General features: G+C 42.4%; 1 protein-coding gene across 3 annotated transcripts in view; it reads right to left on the bottom strand.

The window, feature by feature from the left end:
* The window catches only part of SEMA5A (semaphorin 5A), a 553,406-nt gene that overhangs the window by 136,937 nt on the left and 394,272 nt on the right, over window positions 1–22,197 (bottom strand). For all 3 annotated transcript variants that reach the window (XM_075921490.2, XM_006111031.4, XM_075921491.2), the window contains one exon: window positions 13,999–14,206. In XM_075921490.2, the coding sequence (XP_075777605.2) occupies window positions 13,999–14,206 (208 nt within the window). The remainder of the gene's footprint in view (window positions 1–13,998; window positions 14,207–22,197) is intronic.

Below are 22,197 nucleotides of genomic sequence, written 5' to 3'. Positions count from 1 at the left end.
GATTGGGCAAAAAAATGGCAAATGAAATTTAATGTTGATAAATGTAAAGTAATGCACATTGGAAAAAATAATCCCAACTATATATACAATATGATGGGGACTAATTTGGCTACAACTACTCAACAGAGAGATCTTTGGAGTAATTGTAGATAGTCCTCTGAAAACATCCACTCAGTGTGCAGTGCTGGTCAAAAAACCAAATCGAATGTTAGGAATCATTAAAAAAGGGATAGAAAATAAGACAGAAAATATCTTATGGTCTCTATATAAAACCATGGTATGCCCACATTTTGAATACTACATACAGATGAGGTTGTCTCATCTCAAAAAACATATATTGGCCTTGGAAAAGGTTCATAAAAGGGGGAAAAAAAGATTAGGGGTTTGGAACAGGTCCCATATGAAGAGAGATTAAAAAGACTTGGACTTTTCATCTTAGAAAAGAGGAGACTAAGGGGGTATACAATAGAGGTCTATTAAATCATGACTACTGTGGAAAAAGTGAGTAAGGAAAAGTTATTTACTTATTCCCACAATAGAAGAACTAGGGGTCACCAAATGAAATTAATAGGCAGCAGGTTTAAAACAAACAAAAGGAAGTTTTTCTTCACTCAGCGCACAGTCAACCTATGGAACTCTTTGAGAGAGGATGTGATTGTAGCCAGACATGAACCCCATCTTGTTTCCCTCCCCCCCTCCCCCCCGAGAGCAAGAGAAAGGCAGTCAGCCTTTGATGCCCTGGGAATGCAGGTGTGGTGCCTGTCCCTGACTCTACCATAAACAAAAACCAGACAAGTATCAGAGGGGTAGCCGTGTTAGTCTGAATCTGCAAAAGCGACGAGGAGTCCTGTGGCACCTTATAGACTAACTGAAGTGTAGGAGCATAAGCTTTCGTGGGCAAAGACCCACTTCGTCAGATGCATGTATCTGACGAAGTGGGTCTTTGCCCACGAAAGCTTATGCTCCTACACTTCAGTTAGTCTATAAGGTGCCACAGGACTCCTCATCGCAAAAACCAGACAGTAAATGGGCTAGCTGACGACCCGGGGCCTCCCCTCGCCCTGATGGCTAGTACCAGTAATTGACATGCCTGCACTGTCCCAGGAGAGGAATCTTCACCCATCACATACCAGAGGTGCCCATTGTCTGCATTTTCCCAGGTGTGAATTATGCTTTGCACCCTTCGTGGGAAACTTGGTGTTCAAAGCCATTTTTCCTGATTGGCCACTTGAGACTAGGAAGAAGCCTACATGACCCAAGGGGTATAAAGCGGGGTTTAGTAGCCCACCCCTTTGAGCTCCAATCATCTACACCTGCTGGCAGGTATTGATTGTCTCCCGAGGTCTGTGGGACGCCCAACCTCGTCCTACTTCTTCCCGAGGGATTGAGAGAAAGACGCTGGCCACGCCAAGTCTGGAACGCAGGGGTGAGAATATATACCTGCTAGGTGTCCATTTCGCATGCATTTAATAAGTGCTCAGAGAACCAAAAGGGTTTCATGGTACCTGTAAGTGACTTCTTAGTGTAATTTCTGTCCTGTCCTTTGTAGTGGCTGTGTTATCTGTAACACAGCAGTAGAATTTAAAAGCTAAGTTTACCCTGTAACAATAAATAGTAACTATTTAAGCTTTAACCTGACTCCGAGTATGTCTACACTACAAAGTTAATTCGAACTAACAGCCGTTAGTTCGAATTAACTTTAATAGGCGCTACACATACAAACCGCTAGTTCGAACTTAATTTGAACTAGCGGAGCACTTAATTTGAACTAGGTAAACCTCATTCTACGAGGACTAACGCCTAGTTCGAATTTAGTTCGAATTAAGGGGCTGTGTAGCCACTTAATTCGAACTAGTGGGAGGCTAGCCCTTCCCAGCTTGCCCTGGTGGCCACTCTGAGCACCACCAGGGAAACTTGTCTGCCCCCTTCCGGGCCCTGGAGCCCTTAAAGGGCCACGGTCTGGCTACGGTGCTCGTGCCAGGTGCAAGCCTGCCAGCACCCAGCCAGCAGACCCTGCACCTGGCACGGCATGAACCAGCCACCCGCTGCCACCCAGCCCTCCACCTCTTCCCGGGACCAGGCTGGCGGCTCCCAGGAGCCTGCCCGGGGCCGCAAGAGGTGGGCGCCCGCCTGATCTAGTGCGCAGATGGTGGTCCTCATCGAGGTTTGGGGGGAAGCCTCCAACGTCCACGACCTCCACACTAGACACAGGAAAGTGGCCGTCTAGGGCAGGAGAGCTGCCAGCCTGGCCAACCAGGAGCAGATTTGCATGAAAATCAAGGTGGTCCAGTGAGACCCCTGACCCTGAGCTTAGAACAAAAGAACATAAGAATGGCTGTACTGGGTCAGACCAAAGGTCCATCTAGCCCAGTAGCCTGTCTGCCGACAGTGGCCAACACTAGGGACCCTGGAGGGGATAGACTGAAGACAATGACCAAGTCCTCTGTCTTGTGCCATCCATCTCCAGCCTTCCACAAACAGAGGCCAGGGACACCATTTCTACCCCCTGGCTAATAGCACTCTATGGACCCAACCTCCATGAATTTATCTAACTTCTCTTTAAACTCTGTTCTAGTTCTAGCCTTCACAGCCTCCTGCAGCAAGGAGTTCCACAGGTTGACTGTTTGCTTTGTGAAGAAGAACTTTCTGTTATTAGTTTGAAGCCTGCTACCCATTCATTTCATTTGGTGTCCTTTAGTCCTTCTATTATGGGAACTAATGAAGAACTTTTCTTTATGCACCCTCTCTACACTACTCACGCTTTTATAGACCCCTATCATATCCCCCCTCAGTCTCCTCTTTTCTAAGCTGAAAAGTCCCAGTCTCTTTAGCCTCTCTTCATATGGGACCTGTTCCAAACCCCTGATCATTTTAGTAGCCCTCCCCTCTCCCACCCTCTCTCTTCCCCTCTCCCACCTCCTTTTCCCAGTCTCCCTGAGTTTTGTTCAATAAAGAGAGCTTCTATTTTTGACCACACGTGTCCTTTATTTTATACATCAGGAAGGGGGGCTAGGGATGGATAAGTGGAAGGAGGTGAGGAAGGAATGGGGTACGAGCCCCCGATGAGGAGGACTGGAGTGGTTCTGTGGGCTCCTCAGGGTGGAAACTCTCCTGCAGCCCCCCGATTGACCCTCCTGAATGGCAGCCTGCGGCAAGTGCAGCCGGGCTGATGGCCGAGTGCTGTGATGTGCCAAGTGTGGGCACTCCAAGCCAGGACTGCTTTGCAAGCGGGGAACCCCTGAGAACTGTCTGTCCGGGGTGGGGGTCGGGTCCCTTTAAGCACAGCCCTCGGTTAGCCTGAGACAGCATCTCCATGCTCTAAGTCCTAATCTGATGCCCTGCTGGCACTGCTTCCGGCCATCCTTAACCCTGGTTCAGGGTCCACTCAATGTGGACATGCTAGTTCGAATAAGCAAAATGCTAATTTGAACTAGTTTTTAGGTCTAGATGCACTAGTTCGAATGAGCTTAGTTCGAATTAACTAATTCGAATTAAGTAGTTCGAATTAGTGCTGTAGTGTAGACATACCCTCCTTCAGTTGCTGTAACAGAACCAAGCACAATTTAAAAGAACTTCAGCCAGTCATAAGGGACAGGTATAGGAAGAGCTTGGGCGTTTGGATTGTGTCACTCCCAGGTGACAGATCCGTTGGGGCATCTCTCAGCCTCCCCAGGCTGCCCGCTGCGAAGGGATTTCTGTATCCTAGCAGCTAAAATCTGAGGTGTTATAAGCTCTCCCTGTAAACTTATTGGGGCGCCTGTCAACCTCCTCCAGGTTGCCCGCTGAAAGGGACCCTGGTCTCAGCAGTTGAAGTCTCGGGTGTATAGCGCACACACACCACACCCTGCCCTGACCGTCGGCTGACAGTGATGAAGACTAAAACTTCAACAGGGTTAAAAAAAGAGCTAGATAGATTTATGGAGGTTAGGTCCATCAACGGCTATTAGCCAGGATGGGTAGGAATGATGTCCTTAGCCTCTTTCTTTGGAAATAGGTGACAGGTGAGGGTTCACGTTAGGTTATCTGTTGTGATCCCTCACTCTGGGACATCTGGTATTGACCACTGTTGGCAGACAGGATACTGGGCTAGATGGACCTTTGGTCTGACCCAGTATGGCTGTTCTTATGTTCTTACAGGTACATATATATGACAGGAGATGCTAGTAGTAACCACAATAGTCAGGAAGCATAACATTTTCAATTGTAAAAAGATTCTTGCAACTTTTTTTAAAGAAGCTCCTATACCTCCATAATTTGCAACAAAGACTTTGAAAATTGGCAAGGGAGAGAGCCCTGAGGCTAGAGAAGTGTTTATTCTTAGCCCTAAAAAATGTGTTCAGGTTTAGCTGTGTTACACACTGTTAAAAATTCCCATTTCCCTTAGCTGACTTGCACTGATTAGCAATGTCTTGGAGCATACAAAAATAATTACTAAATGGAACACTCGAAAGAGCTGGGCCCAGGGTGCTGCCAACCCAGCCGCAGACACTGCCCTGGGAATGTCTGTGAATTGTCAAAATGGCTCAGCAGTGTAGCACCAGGGACAGAACTAGGATATGTCAGGATGAGATAACCCTTCCATCCCCTCCCCTCTACTCACCATACCCTTCAGAACAGCATATGGCCCATGCAACCCCAGGGATGCCATTTCAGATTTTGGTGGGGGAAGGATGACCATGCCATGATGGGGGTGGGGGGTGAGTCAGAGCATGGGGAGGCTGACTGAGGCCAGCTTCTTCAGCAGTTACTAAGCATGCTCAGTACAAGTCACTCAACAATTGGGGAGGGACCTCTGGAGCTAGGGGACCTCTGGAGCTAGGATATGTGCTTTAAGCAGACCTCAAGTATGAAATCCAGGGGATCAAACTTCAGGGGGGTAGCTACAGATCTCCCCAATCCCACATAAATTGTGCCCTTGTTCAACCCTCTTGGGAAACTACATGCAATAGGAAAAGGGAAAAAAAGAAAGCACTGTGTCAGACTTCCACAACTATCCAGCACATAAAGCTAGTAGTTCACCTCCTTTCTCAGATAATAGCTTTCTTTGCTTATAGCTATTCCTCTAGAACAAGTGGTAGAGTATGTTCTGTGGTGATAACATTTCATCATTCAAATACTATTAATGATATATTACAGAGTGGGGATAATCTTACCATAGAACATAACAGAATTGCGTTTTGCTTTTCTTCTTTAAAACACCCTTTCAAATTATGTGCAAAACATTATTCAGGTTATAAAGTCAAGCAAACAAAACATAGGAAAATTCCCAAATTAAGGCTACCTGTGCAACCTTAATTGGGCCCTTTTGTGCATATGCATTATGCTACAAACTTCAATTACAAGTGTTGCTACTCTCAAATAAAAATCAGTTGGACGCACAAGATAAATGCTTTATACAGAGTGAAAGGGAAACACATTTTTTCAGGCTAGAAGACTATAGAACTTTTGTCTGAATCGAAAATGAAAGATGCAAGTGATAACACACAATAATGTGTAATTATTTTCTTCAATGAAACAGAATGATCTATTCTTAAATTCAAAGGTATTCTGTGTTTCTTTTTCATGTTTTCAATAGCATAATCCTTAAAAGGAAATTTCATGCATATAAACAGAAACACAGACAGAAGAGGTCTGTGAAATGAAATGTCTCTTTTTTGTGTGAAAATCTACCACCATTATTGTAGTGCCATTGCAGCTCCACTAGTGCTAGCAACAATGGGCAGTGCCAGTATAGACTATCTGTTAATGGTACTATGGTAAAAATGCCAGCAGTCAGATGACACTCTAAGCACTGATGGAGCTGCACTGGTGCTAAAGAAAAGTTGGGAAGATTTTTCAAAAGAACCTCAATCTAGTCACAGCCTGTGTGTGTGTAATTCCCATTGATTGGATATAAATGCATGGAGAGATTTTCAAAAGTACCTTCAAAATTTAGGTGCACAAGTCCCATTGAACGTTAATTAGAGCCAGATCCCCTCCAAAATTGATATCACAGAAGCCAATGACAGCTTTTCACAGAGGGAAAGGTGAACATATTACCATACATATATTTAAATTGAGAGTGCCCTTTTAAATGGGACAGCCTAACTTGCAGGAATGGATAATGAATGAGCCCCCTTTTATCTCTGTAAACTTGAGTTACATTTGAATTGTGTCAGAAGTGAAAATGAGTTACTTGAACCTACTCCTCAGTGAGTATCTGTCCACATCTCAAAGATATTAAACAATTTGGCCAGGAATAAAAGTGAGATGGTCAGGAGCATGGGTGAAAACTGAGGTGGCACAAGCACAAAATGAGCGAGGAAACATATATAGCACTTGTTCACATTTTACTTCACCCACAAAAGTCTCTTCCCTACAGAAGCACTAAAGATGACTTACGTCAGCCAACTAATGATGAGAACAACCATAAAAGTATTTCAATTAATACATTAAAAAAATGGCTCACTTGAACTAAGAAGACAGGAAAAGAAAACTCGTCAGGCAGATTCTACTCTCAGGTACCCTGGAGGGAATCTAATAAGAAGCAGTGTATTTCAATGAAGTTAAGCTGTATTTACACTGGCATAGCCAACATCAGACTCTGGACTTAGGCTTCCAATAGCAGCCCTATGAGTGTTATACATCTCATATTTACTCTGTTGGCTTCCCTTGCTGTTTCTTTCCTTTGAATCCTCAGAGGCAAAACAATAAAAAAGGAAGCCCAACATCAACAGAATAACAGATCATGAATCAATTCATTACAAAGCATTACTCCTAGTCTATTGCATCTCTGCAAAATGTACCCTAATGCTGGACATCTACTTCTTGCTTCAAATTTCCCTACTTGCTTCCTGCCTTTTCCATTTAATTAACAAAAATAAATGATGGCTGGTTAAGTATTCCTTTTATGTCATTCAGATAGCTGTGATGCTCTTTATGTCTACAGACAATCATCCTAAATTTAAACAATGGTGTATTACTGATCAGTAAAAGTAACGTAAACTATGGGTTGTACCTCTCTAAACATGGACTTTCTGGTCTGGCAACATTCGTGGTCCTATCGGACTATGGATGTTGCTGGCCTAGAAAACCCCAGTGGCAGTCTGCCGGCGGCTCAGAGAGGAGCCAGCTGGCAGGAACAGAAGGACAGGGTTGCCTGAGGGGCAGTAGAGCCTGCAGCCATTGGGGCAAGGAAGCCGGTGGGGGGGCCAGTGCTTACAGGACAGTAGAGCCCACAGCCAGTGGGGCTGCCAGGAATTCCAGTGGGGTGTCAGGGCTGGTGTAAGTCCTGCAGGGCTGTCACAGCTTGTGGGGCCAGGAGGCTGGAGAAAGGTCTGTGATTTATTCAGAAGGAAAGGCAGAAATGAAGAGTACTAACTACAAAGCAAAATGAATAAGGAACCAATTGTAGCCTAAAAAAGAATACATTACATACACACAAACTAAGCTATAGGGTGAATGCATCTTGTTTTTATTTTAACATTAAAGACTAAATCCTGTCCAATTAAGTTAAAAGACATTTACAATTCACTTCAATGGGGCCAGGATTCAGCTCTGAATTAATTTACTGCTTGTGGTAGTGTGACGTAGTGGGGGTACTTGCTGGGCTGTGGTGACCTCTGCTGTCTGAAGCAAGACCCATCAGGGAAAACCTTATTATGCAAAGGTACCATACCGGTTGAACCAGCCTACCCCCCATGGGGAGAAACAAAGGGAGGTGGAATGCTGCCTGGGCTGGGGGCAGGGCTGGGAGAGGTAGAGTTAGTTCCTGTCTGGAAAGAAGGGGAGAAGGAGCTGGGGAGGGGGGCTGGAACTCCCCTATCTCAAGGGGAGCACTGAGGCCTCTTAGCCCCAGTTCCTGTAACCAGATTACATCTGTGCTGTGCTGTATCCTGGAGGAGCAATAAACCACACTCAATTCCACTGGCTGGTGGAGTCTGTTTGTGCCATTTCGGGGTGCAGGAGACGGGGGACCCCCAACGCGCCGTCACAGGTAGGCACCATACTTATATCCTTTTGAACTGCAGTTCTTCATCCAAAGAGCAGATACAGCATTGCACATTTCCCCATTTGGATGTGTTAATATGAATCAGTCCTTACTCATTAGGACCATCTTGGTAGCACTGTGTTCTGTGACTGTAACACAAAGTCTTTTATCTCTGGCAGACCAATTCAATTGCCTCAACTTGGTAGAAAGGAGTTGTTAGGCTCTGAAATAAGCGGATGATCTCCCTCCTTTTCCTAGTGGAAAAGTTAGCATCATAGTACTGTAATCAGATATGTATTGGTGACTTAGCAGAAAGAGTTAAATGATCACCTGTGGTCAAGAAAACTTTGTCTTTTAATCTTCTTGACCTTTCCATTGTTGTGTGGAAATGTACCATTTTGATTATTTTTCCTCAGCTTCAGGATGAAATTTCTAGTCACAGTGAAAGAGACCCAACCCACAATAGTCAATAGCTCAGTAGCTGAAGCATTCACTTAGGATGTCAAAGATCTGAGTTCACGCCTATACTCCAAATCAAGCAGAGCAAAAATGTACACCTGGGTCTCCCAGATCTCAGGAGAACATCCTACTCACTAGACACATGCTTACTACATGAAAAAGTCTGAATGTCCTGTTTTCATTCTGAGGCAGAATGAAAACATAATGCAAAACCTTTAATATTTTTTCACAAAATTGAATTCTTGTTTTTTGCCTGCCCTTCTGGAGACACAGCTGGTCTGGTTTTTGAAGACCTGTACCCAAAAACTAAATTTAGAGGCTACTTTTAAAAGTTCATCTCTACATGTCTTTGGGGGGAAAAAAGTAATCCTCGAATGGCTATCTTTTCACTCAGGTCACATTCCTGAGTTGAGAAAAGTGTCAAGACATAGACCTGACCATATCTAAACCATCCGATATACTGATTTTACTTTTATTAGTTCTTATCTTTTATTTTATGACTACATATTTATTTCTCCCCTGCAAACATAACTTTAACTATAATATTATGAGGGACTGAACAAATGCCTGTCAAAGTTCCATTGTTCCTCTTTGATTCTCATTGATGAAAATGATAAGAAATTTATCTCCATTAGATCCCATGGTGACTGGTCCATTATTAATGAACTGACTGAATCAATTCATTATACCTGACTGATTCCAGTAACAGAACTGCCACTTAAAATTTATATCCAAATTATACATGTTAAGCATGAAATCAGAGCTCCCATGTTAGACAAATCATACAAGCAGTTATTATGAGAAAATGACTTAGAATAAACAGTGTATTGCTCAGTGAGGACATTAGACCTGTCTGATGCCCCAGGCTTGATGATAAAACAAAATATGCTAGCTTTATATTTTATTCTTTTTTAGGAACCCTGACATCACGCTAGGTATGTATAATATGCTTGTAAAATATGTAGATTTTGACAGTTCTCCTGCATGGATCTACAAATAAGCAGATAAGGAGATAACACTGGATAAATGAATACGGCAATTAATTTGAACTAGTTCTATACCATAAAGGAAAATTAAATTATTTCATGAAATACAGTAGACTTCCGATAATCCGGAAACTTTGGGACCTAGGTGGTGCCGGATTACTGGATATGCCGGACTATCATGAGGTACTATAAGATGGTTTTATATATATACATACAGTATATATACTGTATATAAAGTGTTTTAACCCTTTTTATTATAGCACAAGCACTGTCCAGCATCACACAATGCCAGTGGCTGACTGACTCAGTCCCGTCCGGTTTTACTCAGTTCAGCTGCTGCTGCTGCTGCTGCTGCCTTGTGACTCATTTTTTGCTGAAGCTCACTCACTAGGCTCTTGCCATTTTGATGCCGGACTATCGGGAGTGCTGTACAATTGGATGCTAGACTATCGGAGTTTTACTGTATTTTGTTTTTTTAAGCAACAACATTATCATGGTCACATTTCAAAGATATAAAGCAGGATACATGGGATAATGGGCATGCTCATATTTAGCAGAAAGTAACATGAAAGCACTACAGATCATTCATAACTCTTTAGCAAGCTGTGATTTTAATTTTTGTTGCAACAATATTCTCAAGTTAATTTAGAATAAACATATATTTTAAATGTAAAGCATGTAAGTTATAAAGATCGTAGGCAAGTAGTTTCAAAATTGATGAGTGCTTTGGGTGCCCAATTTGAGACTCCTGAAAAGTTCCTGATTTTCAAAAAATGAGTCCTCATCGTTGGAAATGCTTTGAGCCATTAGGATGTTTCAAGTTGGACATCCAAAATCAAAGCATCTACAACCGCTTTTGAGAATTTTAGCCCTAGTTACAACTAAAACTCTCATCTATTTAGATCTACAATAGATTCTAGAGACTAAGACATGCTTTGTAAGTTATATACTGCAAGACTTTCAGAAAATAAGTTTTCCCAAAAGAAGACCACAGAAGCTCAAACCTTTTGTAAATAATTTTGGTGACAATACAACTGGCATTTTCCACAAAGCAAGAGAAACTGAGAAGCATTCATTTTACACCTGAGATGCCTAAATGAGCATCTGTGTTTCGAATATAACACATTTTGAAACTTGGGGGAAAAGGTTAATGGACCTTTTTCCCTCCTTACAGTCTTTTTAACCTCTGATTTCAGATGATTCTGAAAAGCCAAACTTCAAATGATCAGTGAAAAGATCTCAGGGGAAATAGGGTGCTTTAAAAATTTTAGCTGTATTTCAACCTCTACAATTTAGGCAGAATCCTATTGCACTTTAAAAAAACTCCCATTTCCTTGTACAACTTAGAACAAATAAGCTAATCACATCAGCTCTGAATTTGTGATTCCCATGTGGCTATTTTATAGCCTTTTCATTTAAAAGAATATAATATCATAGTAATCTGAATCAAGTATAAGGAGTTGAGATCATCTGTTACACATAACATTTTGGCTACGCTAAGGGGGGGAAAATGTCTGTGTCCCCAAGACACTATTTCAATAAATATCTTTCGAATACTCCATAAAATTTTACCAGTTTATCAGAATTCTCCTTTGTTTACCAGAGCCATTTATTTAGAGCAGAATACATACATATCTATTTCATACACAAATGATCTAGCTCTGTAGAAGAGCTAGGATAGTATACTTTGTGCCAAGCAGAATATAATTGCATTTTGCCTCTGCCTAACAATTTGAACCTGGTAGGAAGGGAGTCTGAGGAGAAAACTGGCAGCAGGGTAGAGGAGCAGAAGAGAGGATGATTGAGGCTGCTGGGATCAATTAGGACTACAAATCTTTCATAAAGGACCTTGAAACTTTGGGATGGGAACCAAAATACAGGTGAAATCAGGACTCGCCACCCCCATAGTTTTAATTCCATACTCTGTAAAATCAGCATTAGACTAATAACATTCTTTCCTTTAATAGAGAAGATCCTCAGATAGTGTAAATTATTATAGCTCCACTGAAGTCAGTACTGTCCCCAGTATGCCTAGCAGCAATTTTATGATGATATAGTATGATGCCGGAAAACAGTAATCACTAGCTAGTCCTTCTGCCACTCTTTGGACTTGTTTACAGTTAAAAATTTACCAAAATAAGAGTTGAGTTATTTTAGGAGAAACCCGAGAGGACACACTTATTCTGGACGAAGACTGTCTACATGGGATTTCATACCAAGAGAACTATGATGGAATAATTATTGCAGAACAGCAATTTTGGTAAATTTCCAAGTCCTTATAAATTTACAAGTCCTTATAAAAATACAAAATTAGTGTCTAGTAGCATATTTAAGCACTTTCCATATTATCTCATATAGTAAATAATAACTATTATAAACTATCTTGTTTTGGACATTTACTACAAGATAACACAGCAATACTTTATAAGAAAAAACAGTTTTGTTGACTACAAGGGTATAATATGAAGCAATGTGCAATAAACAGCTGTAGCACTGAGAAAGTGGGAGAAAAGGGAAAGTGAGATAATGTAATAGTATTTGAGGTACCAAATACCAGAATTTTGCTGAAAGTCACGGAGTCCAGTACTGCAGCCAAGTCTAAGACATCTATTTCATTTTGTGATTTCATCCATATACTTCTGTAAATTTCTGCTCGGAAAAATACAGCACTGTGCTGATGCTGGAATTTGCATGCGTGCAAACTGCATGATCAATAAATGATCAGGAAAAGGGGACAAACAGCAAGGAAGCAAAAATTTTAGATGGCAGAAAACTACCCAAGATAGTTAAGTCTAAAGCAGACTGCAAGGAGCTACAAAGGGATTTCACAAAACTGGGTGACTGGGCAACAAAATGGCAGATGAAATTCAATATTGATGAATGCAATGTAATGCACATTGGAAAATAATATCCAAACCATATACAGAAAACGATGAGTCTAAATTAGCTGTTACTATTCAAGAAAGAGATGTTAGAGTGACTGAGGAGAGTTCTCTGATAACACACACAATATGCCGTGAGAGTCAACAAAGCAAACAGAATGTTGGGAATCATTAAGAAAGAGATAGATCATAAGATAGTTGTGGGAACAGATGACAGGGGATAGATGACATGACGATTACCAGTTCTGTTCATTCCCTCTAGGACAACTAGCACTGGCCACTTTTGGAAGACAGGATTCAGAGCGAGAGGAACCTCTGGTCTAATGCAGTGTGGTCATTCTTATGTTCTAATACTTAAGCATAACAGTTAAAGAGGGTATGCAGAAGACTAAAAGCAGGACTTACATACGGCCTCTGTCACAACTCAGGGTACCAGTCACTACATTATACCACTTTTCTGTGTCAGAAATAAACAGGGATCTTTAAAAAAAACCATATTTTTAAACCTCTTTAACAGAGAGAGAATGCTGTGATGGTGGTTCAGCAGTCTGGTGAATAGAAGCAGCATGAAACTATAATAATGGGCATTTTCCTTTTCCAGATATGTGTGGGTCCTTCATTCAAGCAACAGCAGAATGGAGATTCTAGCTTCAACTGGTTAAATCAGGTAGAGTTGAAATTGTGTCTCCATCCTCAGTGGATGTGAATCAGCATAGCCCTAGTGTAGTCAATGCAGCTATGCTGAGTTACAATAGCTGAAGATCTGGCCAACTGCATCGACCGACCTACGTCTACTTCCTGTACCAAAGCATTTTGGTCAATGGCATGTGTGCCACAAAAGAGAAGCACCTGAGGTGAAACAGAGCTGCACATTGAACTCTGAACTCCTTGTTGTTATAAGATTGCCTGAATGTAAGTGATACCTTTTAAATATTTATTTTCCATTTTTGTAACAAGGGTAGTACTCAACTATTGTCATACAGCTGTAGTTCACTTTATTATGTTTGTCCAACATATCAAAGTACCTAAACAACATTTTACCCAGCTAGGTTTTCATTGACTCCTTGCTCATTTCAAACATTCCTTCTGAATCTCCAGAGACATTCAATTTGATATATTACAGTAAAATATAAAAAGGAAGAAAAAGACCTTCCATTATTTTGAAGCTGTCCATGAATTTTATACATTACAAACAAAATCAAGTGCTAAACAAACCAGCAACCAAACGCAAAGCATATTTACTAAATGACATGTTGGCAACACAATTTTATAATATATTTTAGGGGGAGAAAGATAAGACACGCCACTCCTTTTCGGATAGTGAGAGTGATGAATTACTGTCTTCAAACAGATGGCTACCTCTGCTAGTTCTTCAAATGCCATTTTCTGTTCTGCATGATATTGGAGACTTATTTATAATATCAGTAATTACTTACTGATTAATTCACAGAGTTCAAATTGTACCCCTTAACATTCAAATATCACTATCATCCCATGAAAGTATTTTTTTCTATCTTAAATTAGTTACTATCCAAAAGTCCCCTGACACTACTTTTATACGCAATGTAAACAAGAAGCTTAGATTGATAATTATAAACAGAAAGCTAATTTGGATTACTACAAATATCCCTTTTTTCCTTCCATTAAACCCCTTCATTATGTATTTCTCTTCACAGAGATAAAGCCAGCTGATCTTACATACCTGTGTGTTTTGTAAAACAGACACCTTTTCAGGGGAATCTTTACTACATGTTCCTGAAGTCCCACAAACAGAACACTCTGGCTATGCAGAATCTGGAGGCTCCTGATAGGTTCCTTCTGCTTCCTTGGAAAGAGCTCAATTTCTTCTAGTAAGCAGCTGTAGGAAGTCTGATTCATTGGAGCAAGTACTTTCTTAATAGTTCCATAATCTGTAAAGGTAAAGGGGAAATTACAAACTGAAAATCATATAAGGGACAACACCTTCTCAAGACCATTCCACAGGCACAGAAACTATTCTCCCACATTTTGTAAGAGGCCCTATAATTTTGGAGGATTCAACTGGGTTAAACAGCTTACTATACAAGTCAAAGAAAGCTGAACTATAAATATTTTATAAAACAAGTAATGGCAAAACAGTTTGGGAGCATCAGACAAAAACTTTAACACAGTGGAACCTGGAAGATTCACATTCAAACCTCAGCATTTATGTACACAGATCTACAGAATCCATATAAAGCAAGAACAGAGTGTAGGGACATACCTATTATTGCTAATTTACAAGACAACTGTATACCTGACTATTTTTAAAGGACTCAGTACAAATTAATAACATCCATTGTTGCCTCACTTGGTCAGCTTTTGTAAATGGAATGATTTTAATTTAGACTATAAACAAATAGGATAGCTTTTCATTAGCCCAGGCAATAATCTCTTTAAGAAAGTGTACAACGTATGGAAAGTTGTATGTTTATTTATTCAGTAGGGGCATATGACATTGCAAAGTACAAGTGCTTCATACAGATTGTCTAATAATTTTCATCCTTACTAGAGAAAGTAATCACCTTTCCTCTAGTGACTGAGAAATACAGTGATGCTACATGCTACCTTAGAATCATAGAATCCGAGGACTGGAAGGGACCTCGAGAGGTCATCGAGTCCAGTTCTCTACTCTCATGGCAGGACCAAATACTGTCTAGACCATCCCTGATAGACATTTATCTAACCTACTCTTAAATATCTCCACAGATGGAGATTCCACAACCTCCCTGGGCAATTTATTCCAGTATTTAACCACCCTGACAGTTAGAAACTTTTTCCTAACATCCAACCTAAACGTCCCTTGCTGCAGTTTAAGCCCATGGCTTCTTGTCCTATCCTCAGAAGCCAAGATGAACTAGTTTTCTCCCTCCTCATGACACCTTTTTAGATACATAAAGACTGCTATCATGTCCCCCCTCAATCTTCTCTTTTCTAAACTAAACAAACCCAATTCTTTCAGCCTTCGGGTATGTCTACACTACCCCGCTAGTTCGAACTAGCGGGGTAATGTATGCATACCGAACTTGCTAATGAAGCCCGGGATTTGAATTTCCTGGGCTTCATTAGCATAAAGACGGCGCCGCCATTTTTAAAAGCCGGTTAGTGCGAACCCCGTGCCGCGCGGCTACACGCGGCACGGGCTAGATAGTTCGAACTACGTAGCCATTCCAAACTATCTGTACTCCTCGTTCCACGTAGTTCGAACTATCTAGCCCGTGCCGCATGTAGCCGCGCGGCACGGGGTTCGCACTAGCTGGCTTTTAAAAATGGCGGCGCCGGCTTTATGCTAATGAAGCCCGGGAAATTCAAATCCCGGGCTTCATTAGCAAGTTCAGTATGCATACATTACCCCGCTAGTTCGAACTAGCGGGGTAGTGTAGACATACCCTTTCTTCATAGATCATGTTCTCTACACCTCTAATCATTCCTGTTGCTCTTCCCTGGACCCTCTCCATCTTTCTTGAAATGCGGTGCCCAAAACTGGACACAATACTCCAACTGAGGCCTAACCAGTGCACAGTAGAGAGGAAGAATGACTTCTTGTGTCTTGCTCACAACACTCCTGTTAATGCATCCCAGAATCATGTTTGCTTTTTTTGCAACAGCATCACACTGTTGACTCATATTTAGCTTGTGGTCCACTATAACCCCTAGATCCCTTTCTGCCGTACTCCTTCCTAGACAGTTGCTTCCCATTCTGTATGTGTAAAACTGATTGTTCCTTCCTAAGTGGAGCATTTTGCATTTTTTTTTATTAAACTTCATCCTGTTTACCTCAGACCATTTCTTCAATTTGTCCAGATCATTTTGAATTATGACCCTATCCTCCAAAGCAGTTGCAACCCCTCTCAGCTTGGTATCATCTGCAAACTTAGTAAGCATAGTTTCAATGCCAGTATCTAAATTGTTGATGAAGATATTGAACAGAGCCAGTCCCAAAATAGACCCCTCAGGAACCCCACTTATTATACATTTCCAGCAGGATTGAGAACCATTAACTACTCTCTGAGTAAAGTTTTACAGCCAGGTATGCACCCACCTTATAGTAGCCCCATCTAAGTTGTATTTGCCTAGTTTATTGATAAGAATATCATCCAAGACCGTATCAAATGCCTTACTAAAGTCTAGGTTTACCACATCCACCGCTTCTCCCTTATCCACAAGACTTGTTATCCTATCAAAGAAAGCTATCAGACTGGTCTGACATTATTTGTTCTTTACAAATCCATGCTGATTTCCCTTTTTATAGATGGGCACTATATTTGCCCTTTTCCAGTCTTCTGGAATCTCTCCTGTCTTCCATGATTTTTCAAAGATGATAGCTAAAGTCTCAGATACCTCCTATATCAGCTCCTTGAGTATACTAGACTCATAGACTTTAAGGTCAGAAGGGACCATTATGATCATCTAGTCCAGTGGTCCCCAACACGGTGCGCCCGCGGGGCCATTTGTGTGCGCCCGCCAGGTGCTTGGGGCTGGCCTGGCCCCAGGCATGTGGCTCGTGCATGGTGCCGGAGCCGGCCCGGGCACATGGCACACGGTGAGCGCTGGCCCCGGGAACACCGCGAATTAGCCGCCCACGCTCTGGGCGCGCGGCTCTTGGAGGTGGGGGCCGGCCCCGGGCGCGCGGTGCTTGGCGGGGGGGGCCATCTCCAGGCGTGAATTAGCCGCCCACGCTCTGGGCGTGCGGCGCTTTGGGGGGGGGGGGTGGCCCTGGGTGCGAATTAGCCGCCCGTGCTCTGGGCGCGCAGCGCTTGGGTGGGGGCCGGCCCCGGGCGTGTGGCGCTTGGCAGCTCCAGGCGCGTGGCTATGGGGGGAGCCCCGCCCCCGGGCGCCCAATTATCCCCGCCCTCTGGCGCCCGGCAGGCAAATGGCCACGCCCCCTGGCGCCCAGCAGCCTCAGATGGTTGGGGACCACTGATCTAGTCTGACCCCCTGCACAGTGCAGGGCACAGAATCTCACCCACCCCTCCTAGAATAATCCTCTCACCTATATCTCAGATATTGAAGCCTTCAAATACTTTGAAGGCACCAAGATGCAGAGAATCCTCCAGCTGTGATCTGTGCCCCATGCTACAGAGGAAGTCGAAAAACCTCCAGGGTCTCTGCCAATCTACCCTGGAGGAAAATTCCTTCCCGACCCCAAATATGGCGATCAGCTAAACCCTGAGCATGTGGGCAAGACTCACCAGCCAGACACCCAGAAAGTTCTCTATAGTAACTCCTATCATCCCTCCATTGACCTATTTCCCACTGATAATGAATGGCCAATTAGTTACCAAGATCATGTTCTCAAACCATCCCCTTACTAGGATGCATTTCATAAGGCCCTGGTGACTTGCAGGTAACTTTTCTAAGTGATTTTTAACTTGTTCTTTTTTTATTTTATCTTCTAAACCTACTCCCTTCCCACTAGCATTCACTATGTTAGGCATTCCTTCATCAGACTTCTCGGTGAAGACCGAAACAAAGAAGTCATTAAGCATCTCTGCTATTTCCAAGTTTCCTGTTACTTTTTCTCCCTCTTCACTGAGCAATGGGCCTACACAGTCCTTGGTCTTCCTCATGCTTCTAATGTATTTATAAAATGTCTTCTTGTTTCCCTTTATTCCCATAGCTAGTTTGAACTTATTTTGTGCCTTTGCCTTTCTAATCTTGCCCCTGCATTCCTGTGCTGTTTGCCTATATTCATCCTTTGTAATTTGTCCTTGTTTCCATTTTTTATAGGACTCCTTTTTATTTTTAGATCATGAAAGATCTAGTTGTTAAGCCAAGGTGGTCTTTTGCCATATTTTCTATATTTCTGACGCTGTGGAATAGCTTGCTTTGGGGCCCTTAACAATGTCCCTTTGAAAAACTGCCAACTCTCCTCAGCTGTTTTTCCCCTCAGTCTTGATTCCCATGGGACCTTACCTATCAGCTCTCTGAGCTTACCAAAATCTGCCTTCCTGAAATCCATTGTCTCTATTTTGCTGTTCTCCCTTCTACCCTTCCTTAGAATTGTGAACACTATGATTTCATGATCACTTTCACCCAAGCTGCCTTCCACTTTCAAATTTTCAACCAGTTCCTCCCTATTTGTTAAAATCAAATCTAGAGTAGCTTCCTCCCATTACCTTTTCCAACCTTCTGAAATAAAAAGTTACCAATGCAGTCCAAGAACTTACTGGATAGTCTGTGCCCTGCTGTGTTATTTTCCCAACATATATCTGGATAGTTGAAGTCCCCTATCACCACCAAATCTTGGGCTTTGGATGATTTTGTTAGTTGTTTAGAAAAAGCCTCATCTACCTCTTCCACCTGGGTAGGTGGCCTGTAGTAGACTCCTAACATGACATCACTCTTGTTTTTTACCCCTTTTAGCCTAACTCAGAGCCTTCTGTTTGGTCATTCTGGGTAAAGACTATTAATCTCACCAACTCAATGCCAGATCATTTATGAGATTTCTGAATACAATTAATTATTTTCAACATTTAAAAATATTTGCTATGAAAACAAATGACCAAGTTCTCATCTGGTGTAAACACCAGACAAGGGTCTGGCCGAAAGACAGCATTATGCGCTTTTTGTGTGTGCTGCAAATGGTGAACATTAAGGGTCCATTCATGCAAGCCTTCCTTACTCAAATAAACGTTATCCATACAAGTTGCCCTTTGCAGACTATTGGGGCTATCTGTATGAGTGAGGAATGCTCTTAGGACTGGAAGCTTGCATGGTCAGAGTCAAGACCACTGAATCCATCCTTTTTAGGCCTTCAGATTAAATGTGTATTTCATAGGAAAAAATATTTTAACACAATTCTCTCCATTTTTCTCCTTTCTTGAGATAAACATATTTATTTCAAACTATCTATTTTTAACTACAATTTTTATTTTTATTATAATTTTACCTCCACCACTCCTGATTATATCCAGTCAAATTGTATTTTACTGTGTCTTTTTCTCAGTTCACTTAGGGTATGTCTACACTACCCCCCTAGTTCGAACTAGGGGGTAATGTAGTCATACGGAGTTGCAAATGAAGCCCGGGATTTGAATTTCCTGGGCTTCATTTGCATAAAGCCGGCCGGCACCATTTTTAAATGCTGGCTAGTTTGGACCCCGTGCCGCGCGGCTACACGCGGCATGGACTAGCTAGTTCGGCCGGCCGGCTTTATGCAAATGAAGCCTGGGAAATTCAAATCCCGGGCTTCATTTGCAACTCCGTATGACTACATTACCCCCCCCCCCCCAGTTCGAACTAGGGGGGTAGTGTAGACATACCCTTAGAGTATATCTAAAAATGAATTAAATCCTTAGCAGGCTTGGATTTTGCATGACAAGTGGGTGCAAAGCAGCACAGTAGACAGCCAGCATGACACTAAAAGTGTGCTTCCACTACTGGTGACTAAATCCAGAATCTTAACTGCAGTCACATCAAGTTTCAAGGTCAATGCATGCTGTTTGAGCTACCGAAAAAAAATCATTAGCTGAGTTGCTTTGTGGATGCGCTCGAAATGATACCGTGGTCCATGATCCCTGTTGGAAATGGGGCATGAAGCCAACATCAGATGAATAAACTGGAAGGAAAAAAAGAATCAGGGGGATATTTATAACTAGTATGAAAACTGCATTTCCACAAGAAAGCAAATAACAGATTGTCTACATACGTGTTTTATTATAATATATATAATAAACTCATACACACAATGTATTTCTCTGTCTCTCTCTACATGTACTCCCCCCCTCCAAAGATTTGTTTAGATTTTGTTTCTAAATGTCACATTTACAACAGAATAAGAATGATAAGGTTAGACTGAATCATAAATAAAGATTATTGGGTTACTTTACAGATACCACTATAAATTTGTGTGTGTCATATGAATTACATGAGACTAAGGGTACATCTATACTTGCTCCCTAGTTTGAGCTAGGGATGCAAATGTAGCCGACCGAAATTGCTAATGAAGCGGGGATTTAAATATCCTGCGCTTCATTAGCATAATCTCGCCCGTGTGCTATTCCGCTCGCCAGTTGATTTGAACCTGGAAGTGCGCTCCGGGACGCTTTAGTTCAAATCAACCGCCTTGGTTCAAACTAACGTTACTCCTCATTTAGGCTTTTTGGCCATATGAGGCTCCCATCAATGGCCGCCGTCTTGGGCACCATTTTCAATCGTCACCCCGGTGAGCAGAGGGGAGCCGGGGGCGGAGGCAGGTGAGTGGGGCTGTTTGGGTGGGCGCAGAAATAGCTTTGAGAGCCACACTTTTGGGGGAGATGAGCCGCATGCGGCTCATGAGACACGGGTTGGCCACCCCTGGTCTAGTAGCACCTTAAAGAATAACAAAACATGTAGATGGTATAACCCACTTTTGTGGGCATAACCCACTTCTTCAGATGACTGGAGTATTAAAAGTCCAGATCTAAGAATAAATAACGGAAGGGGGAGGAAAGGAAGGGAAAAAAGGAGAAAAAAGACCCTGAATAGATTGTTCAAGTAGTTACAAGAGGCTAATAAGAAGAATTAGCACCTCCATTGTTTGTTTGGTTAAGACATTAGGATGTGGAAGGTAGTGCGGGAGCTAGCCGATAAGTCTCTTCATTCCATTGTGATAAGAATTAAACTTGTAAATGAAGTTAAGTTTCAAACCTTCCCTGTGTATTTGGCTTGTGGAATTGGCCTGAAACAACACGGTAACTTGGAGATCCATTAATGAGTGCCCGGGCAGGTTAAAGTGTTCACCAACAGGTTTCTATGTGTTGCCTTTTTGGATATCTGATTTGTGTCCATTCATTCTTTCCTATAGAGACTGTCCAGGTTAGCCAATGTACATGGCAGTGGGGCAATAATCCCAAATCTGTGTCTTTGCTAGGGTAGATCAGAAGATCTGTCCCAGCAGGACAGAGTGGTGGGGAGTTGCAGAGATCAGAAAGACAGGTGACAGTGGCATGATCAAATGGGAGACAACCCCAAGGTGATTTGTTTGATTCACCCCATCACAATCAGCCATGCATCTTTGTCCATTCTAAAACTAAAATGAAAAGCAATGGGGGGAAGGGAAGAGGAACAGAGGTAGAATATTCCTCAAAGTTCCTTTTCTGGAGCAAGGGATTTTTCAGGCAACTCTATCACAATTCCTCAAATAAATATTAACTTCAGAACAGGGATGTGAAAAGTTAACTGCCAGCAGCGGGTAGGGAGCTACTCCAGCCCTGCGGAACCTGCCATGGACGGGGGCTACTTTGGCTTCCCGGAGCAGCCCAAGTACCTGGGTGCATTGCATGTAGGGGCTGCTCCCACCACCCAAAGTAGCCTCTGTCCACAGCAGGCCCGAGCTGAAGCAACCCCAACCTCTGGCATGGGGGAGCACTCTAGCCCGGCTGCAGTGGATGGCAGGGGGAGGGGACGGGAGGGCTGCACTCCACCTCAGCTGGGCTAGAGTAGCCCTCTGCATGGCCCCTTTAATCGGTTATCCAGTCAAACATCACATTTAACTGGTTAACCAGTTAAACAGGATTTTACATCCCTACTTCAGAACCACTGTGACTCTTCCTGTGCTAGGAAATAGCCATAATGAAAGTACTATGATCAGTACAAACTTTCCCAGTGGATGTATCTTTCCCTTCTGTTGATTCAGTAAAAATTCTAGCTGCCACACAAATATTGACAACAGTTCCCATAGTTATTTAAAAATATGAATGAATAAGAATGTTCACATTCTGGGATAATGCAAGACAAGATGGAATGGATCCAAACAACTGACAGTTTTGCTTTCTGATGAGAATGACTTTATATGTGGGGAATCAGAGAAAGATAACAATATTGGCCAGATGGTACCAGCTCATTGAAGTGCTATATAAGTAGTACAGCAATGTTTGCAGAAAGAGACATGCTAAGCTAG

The sequence above is a fragment of the Pelodiscus sinensis genome, chromosome 2 (genome assembly GCF_052426305.1).
Source record: "Pelodiscus sinensis isolate ZL-2025 chromosome 2, ASM5242630v1, whole genome shotgun sequence".
Taxonomy (NCBI): domain Eukaryota; kingdom Metazoa; phylum Chordata; order Testudines; family Trionychidae; genus Pelodiscus; species Pelodiscus sinensis.
Note: the sequence above shows the minus strand (reverse complement) of the source record. Positions and strands in the feature narration are given on the sequence as shown.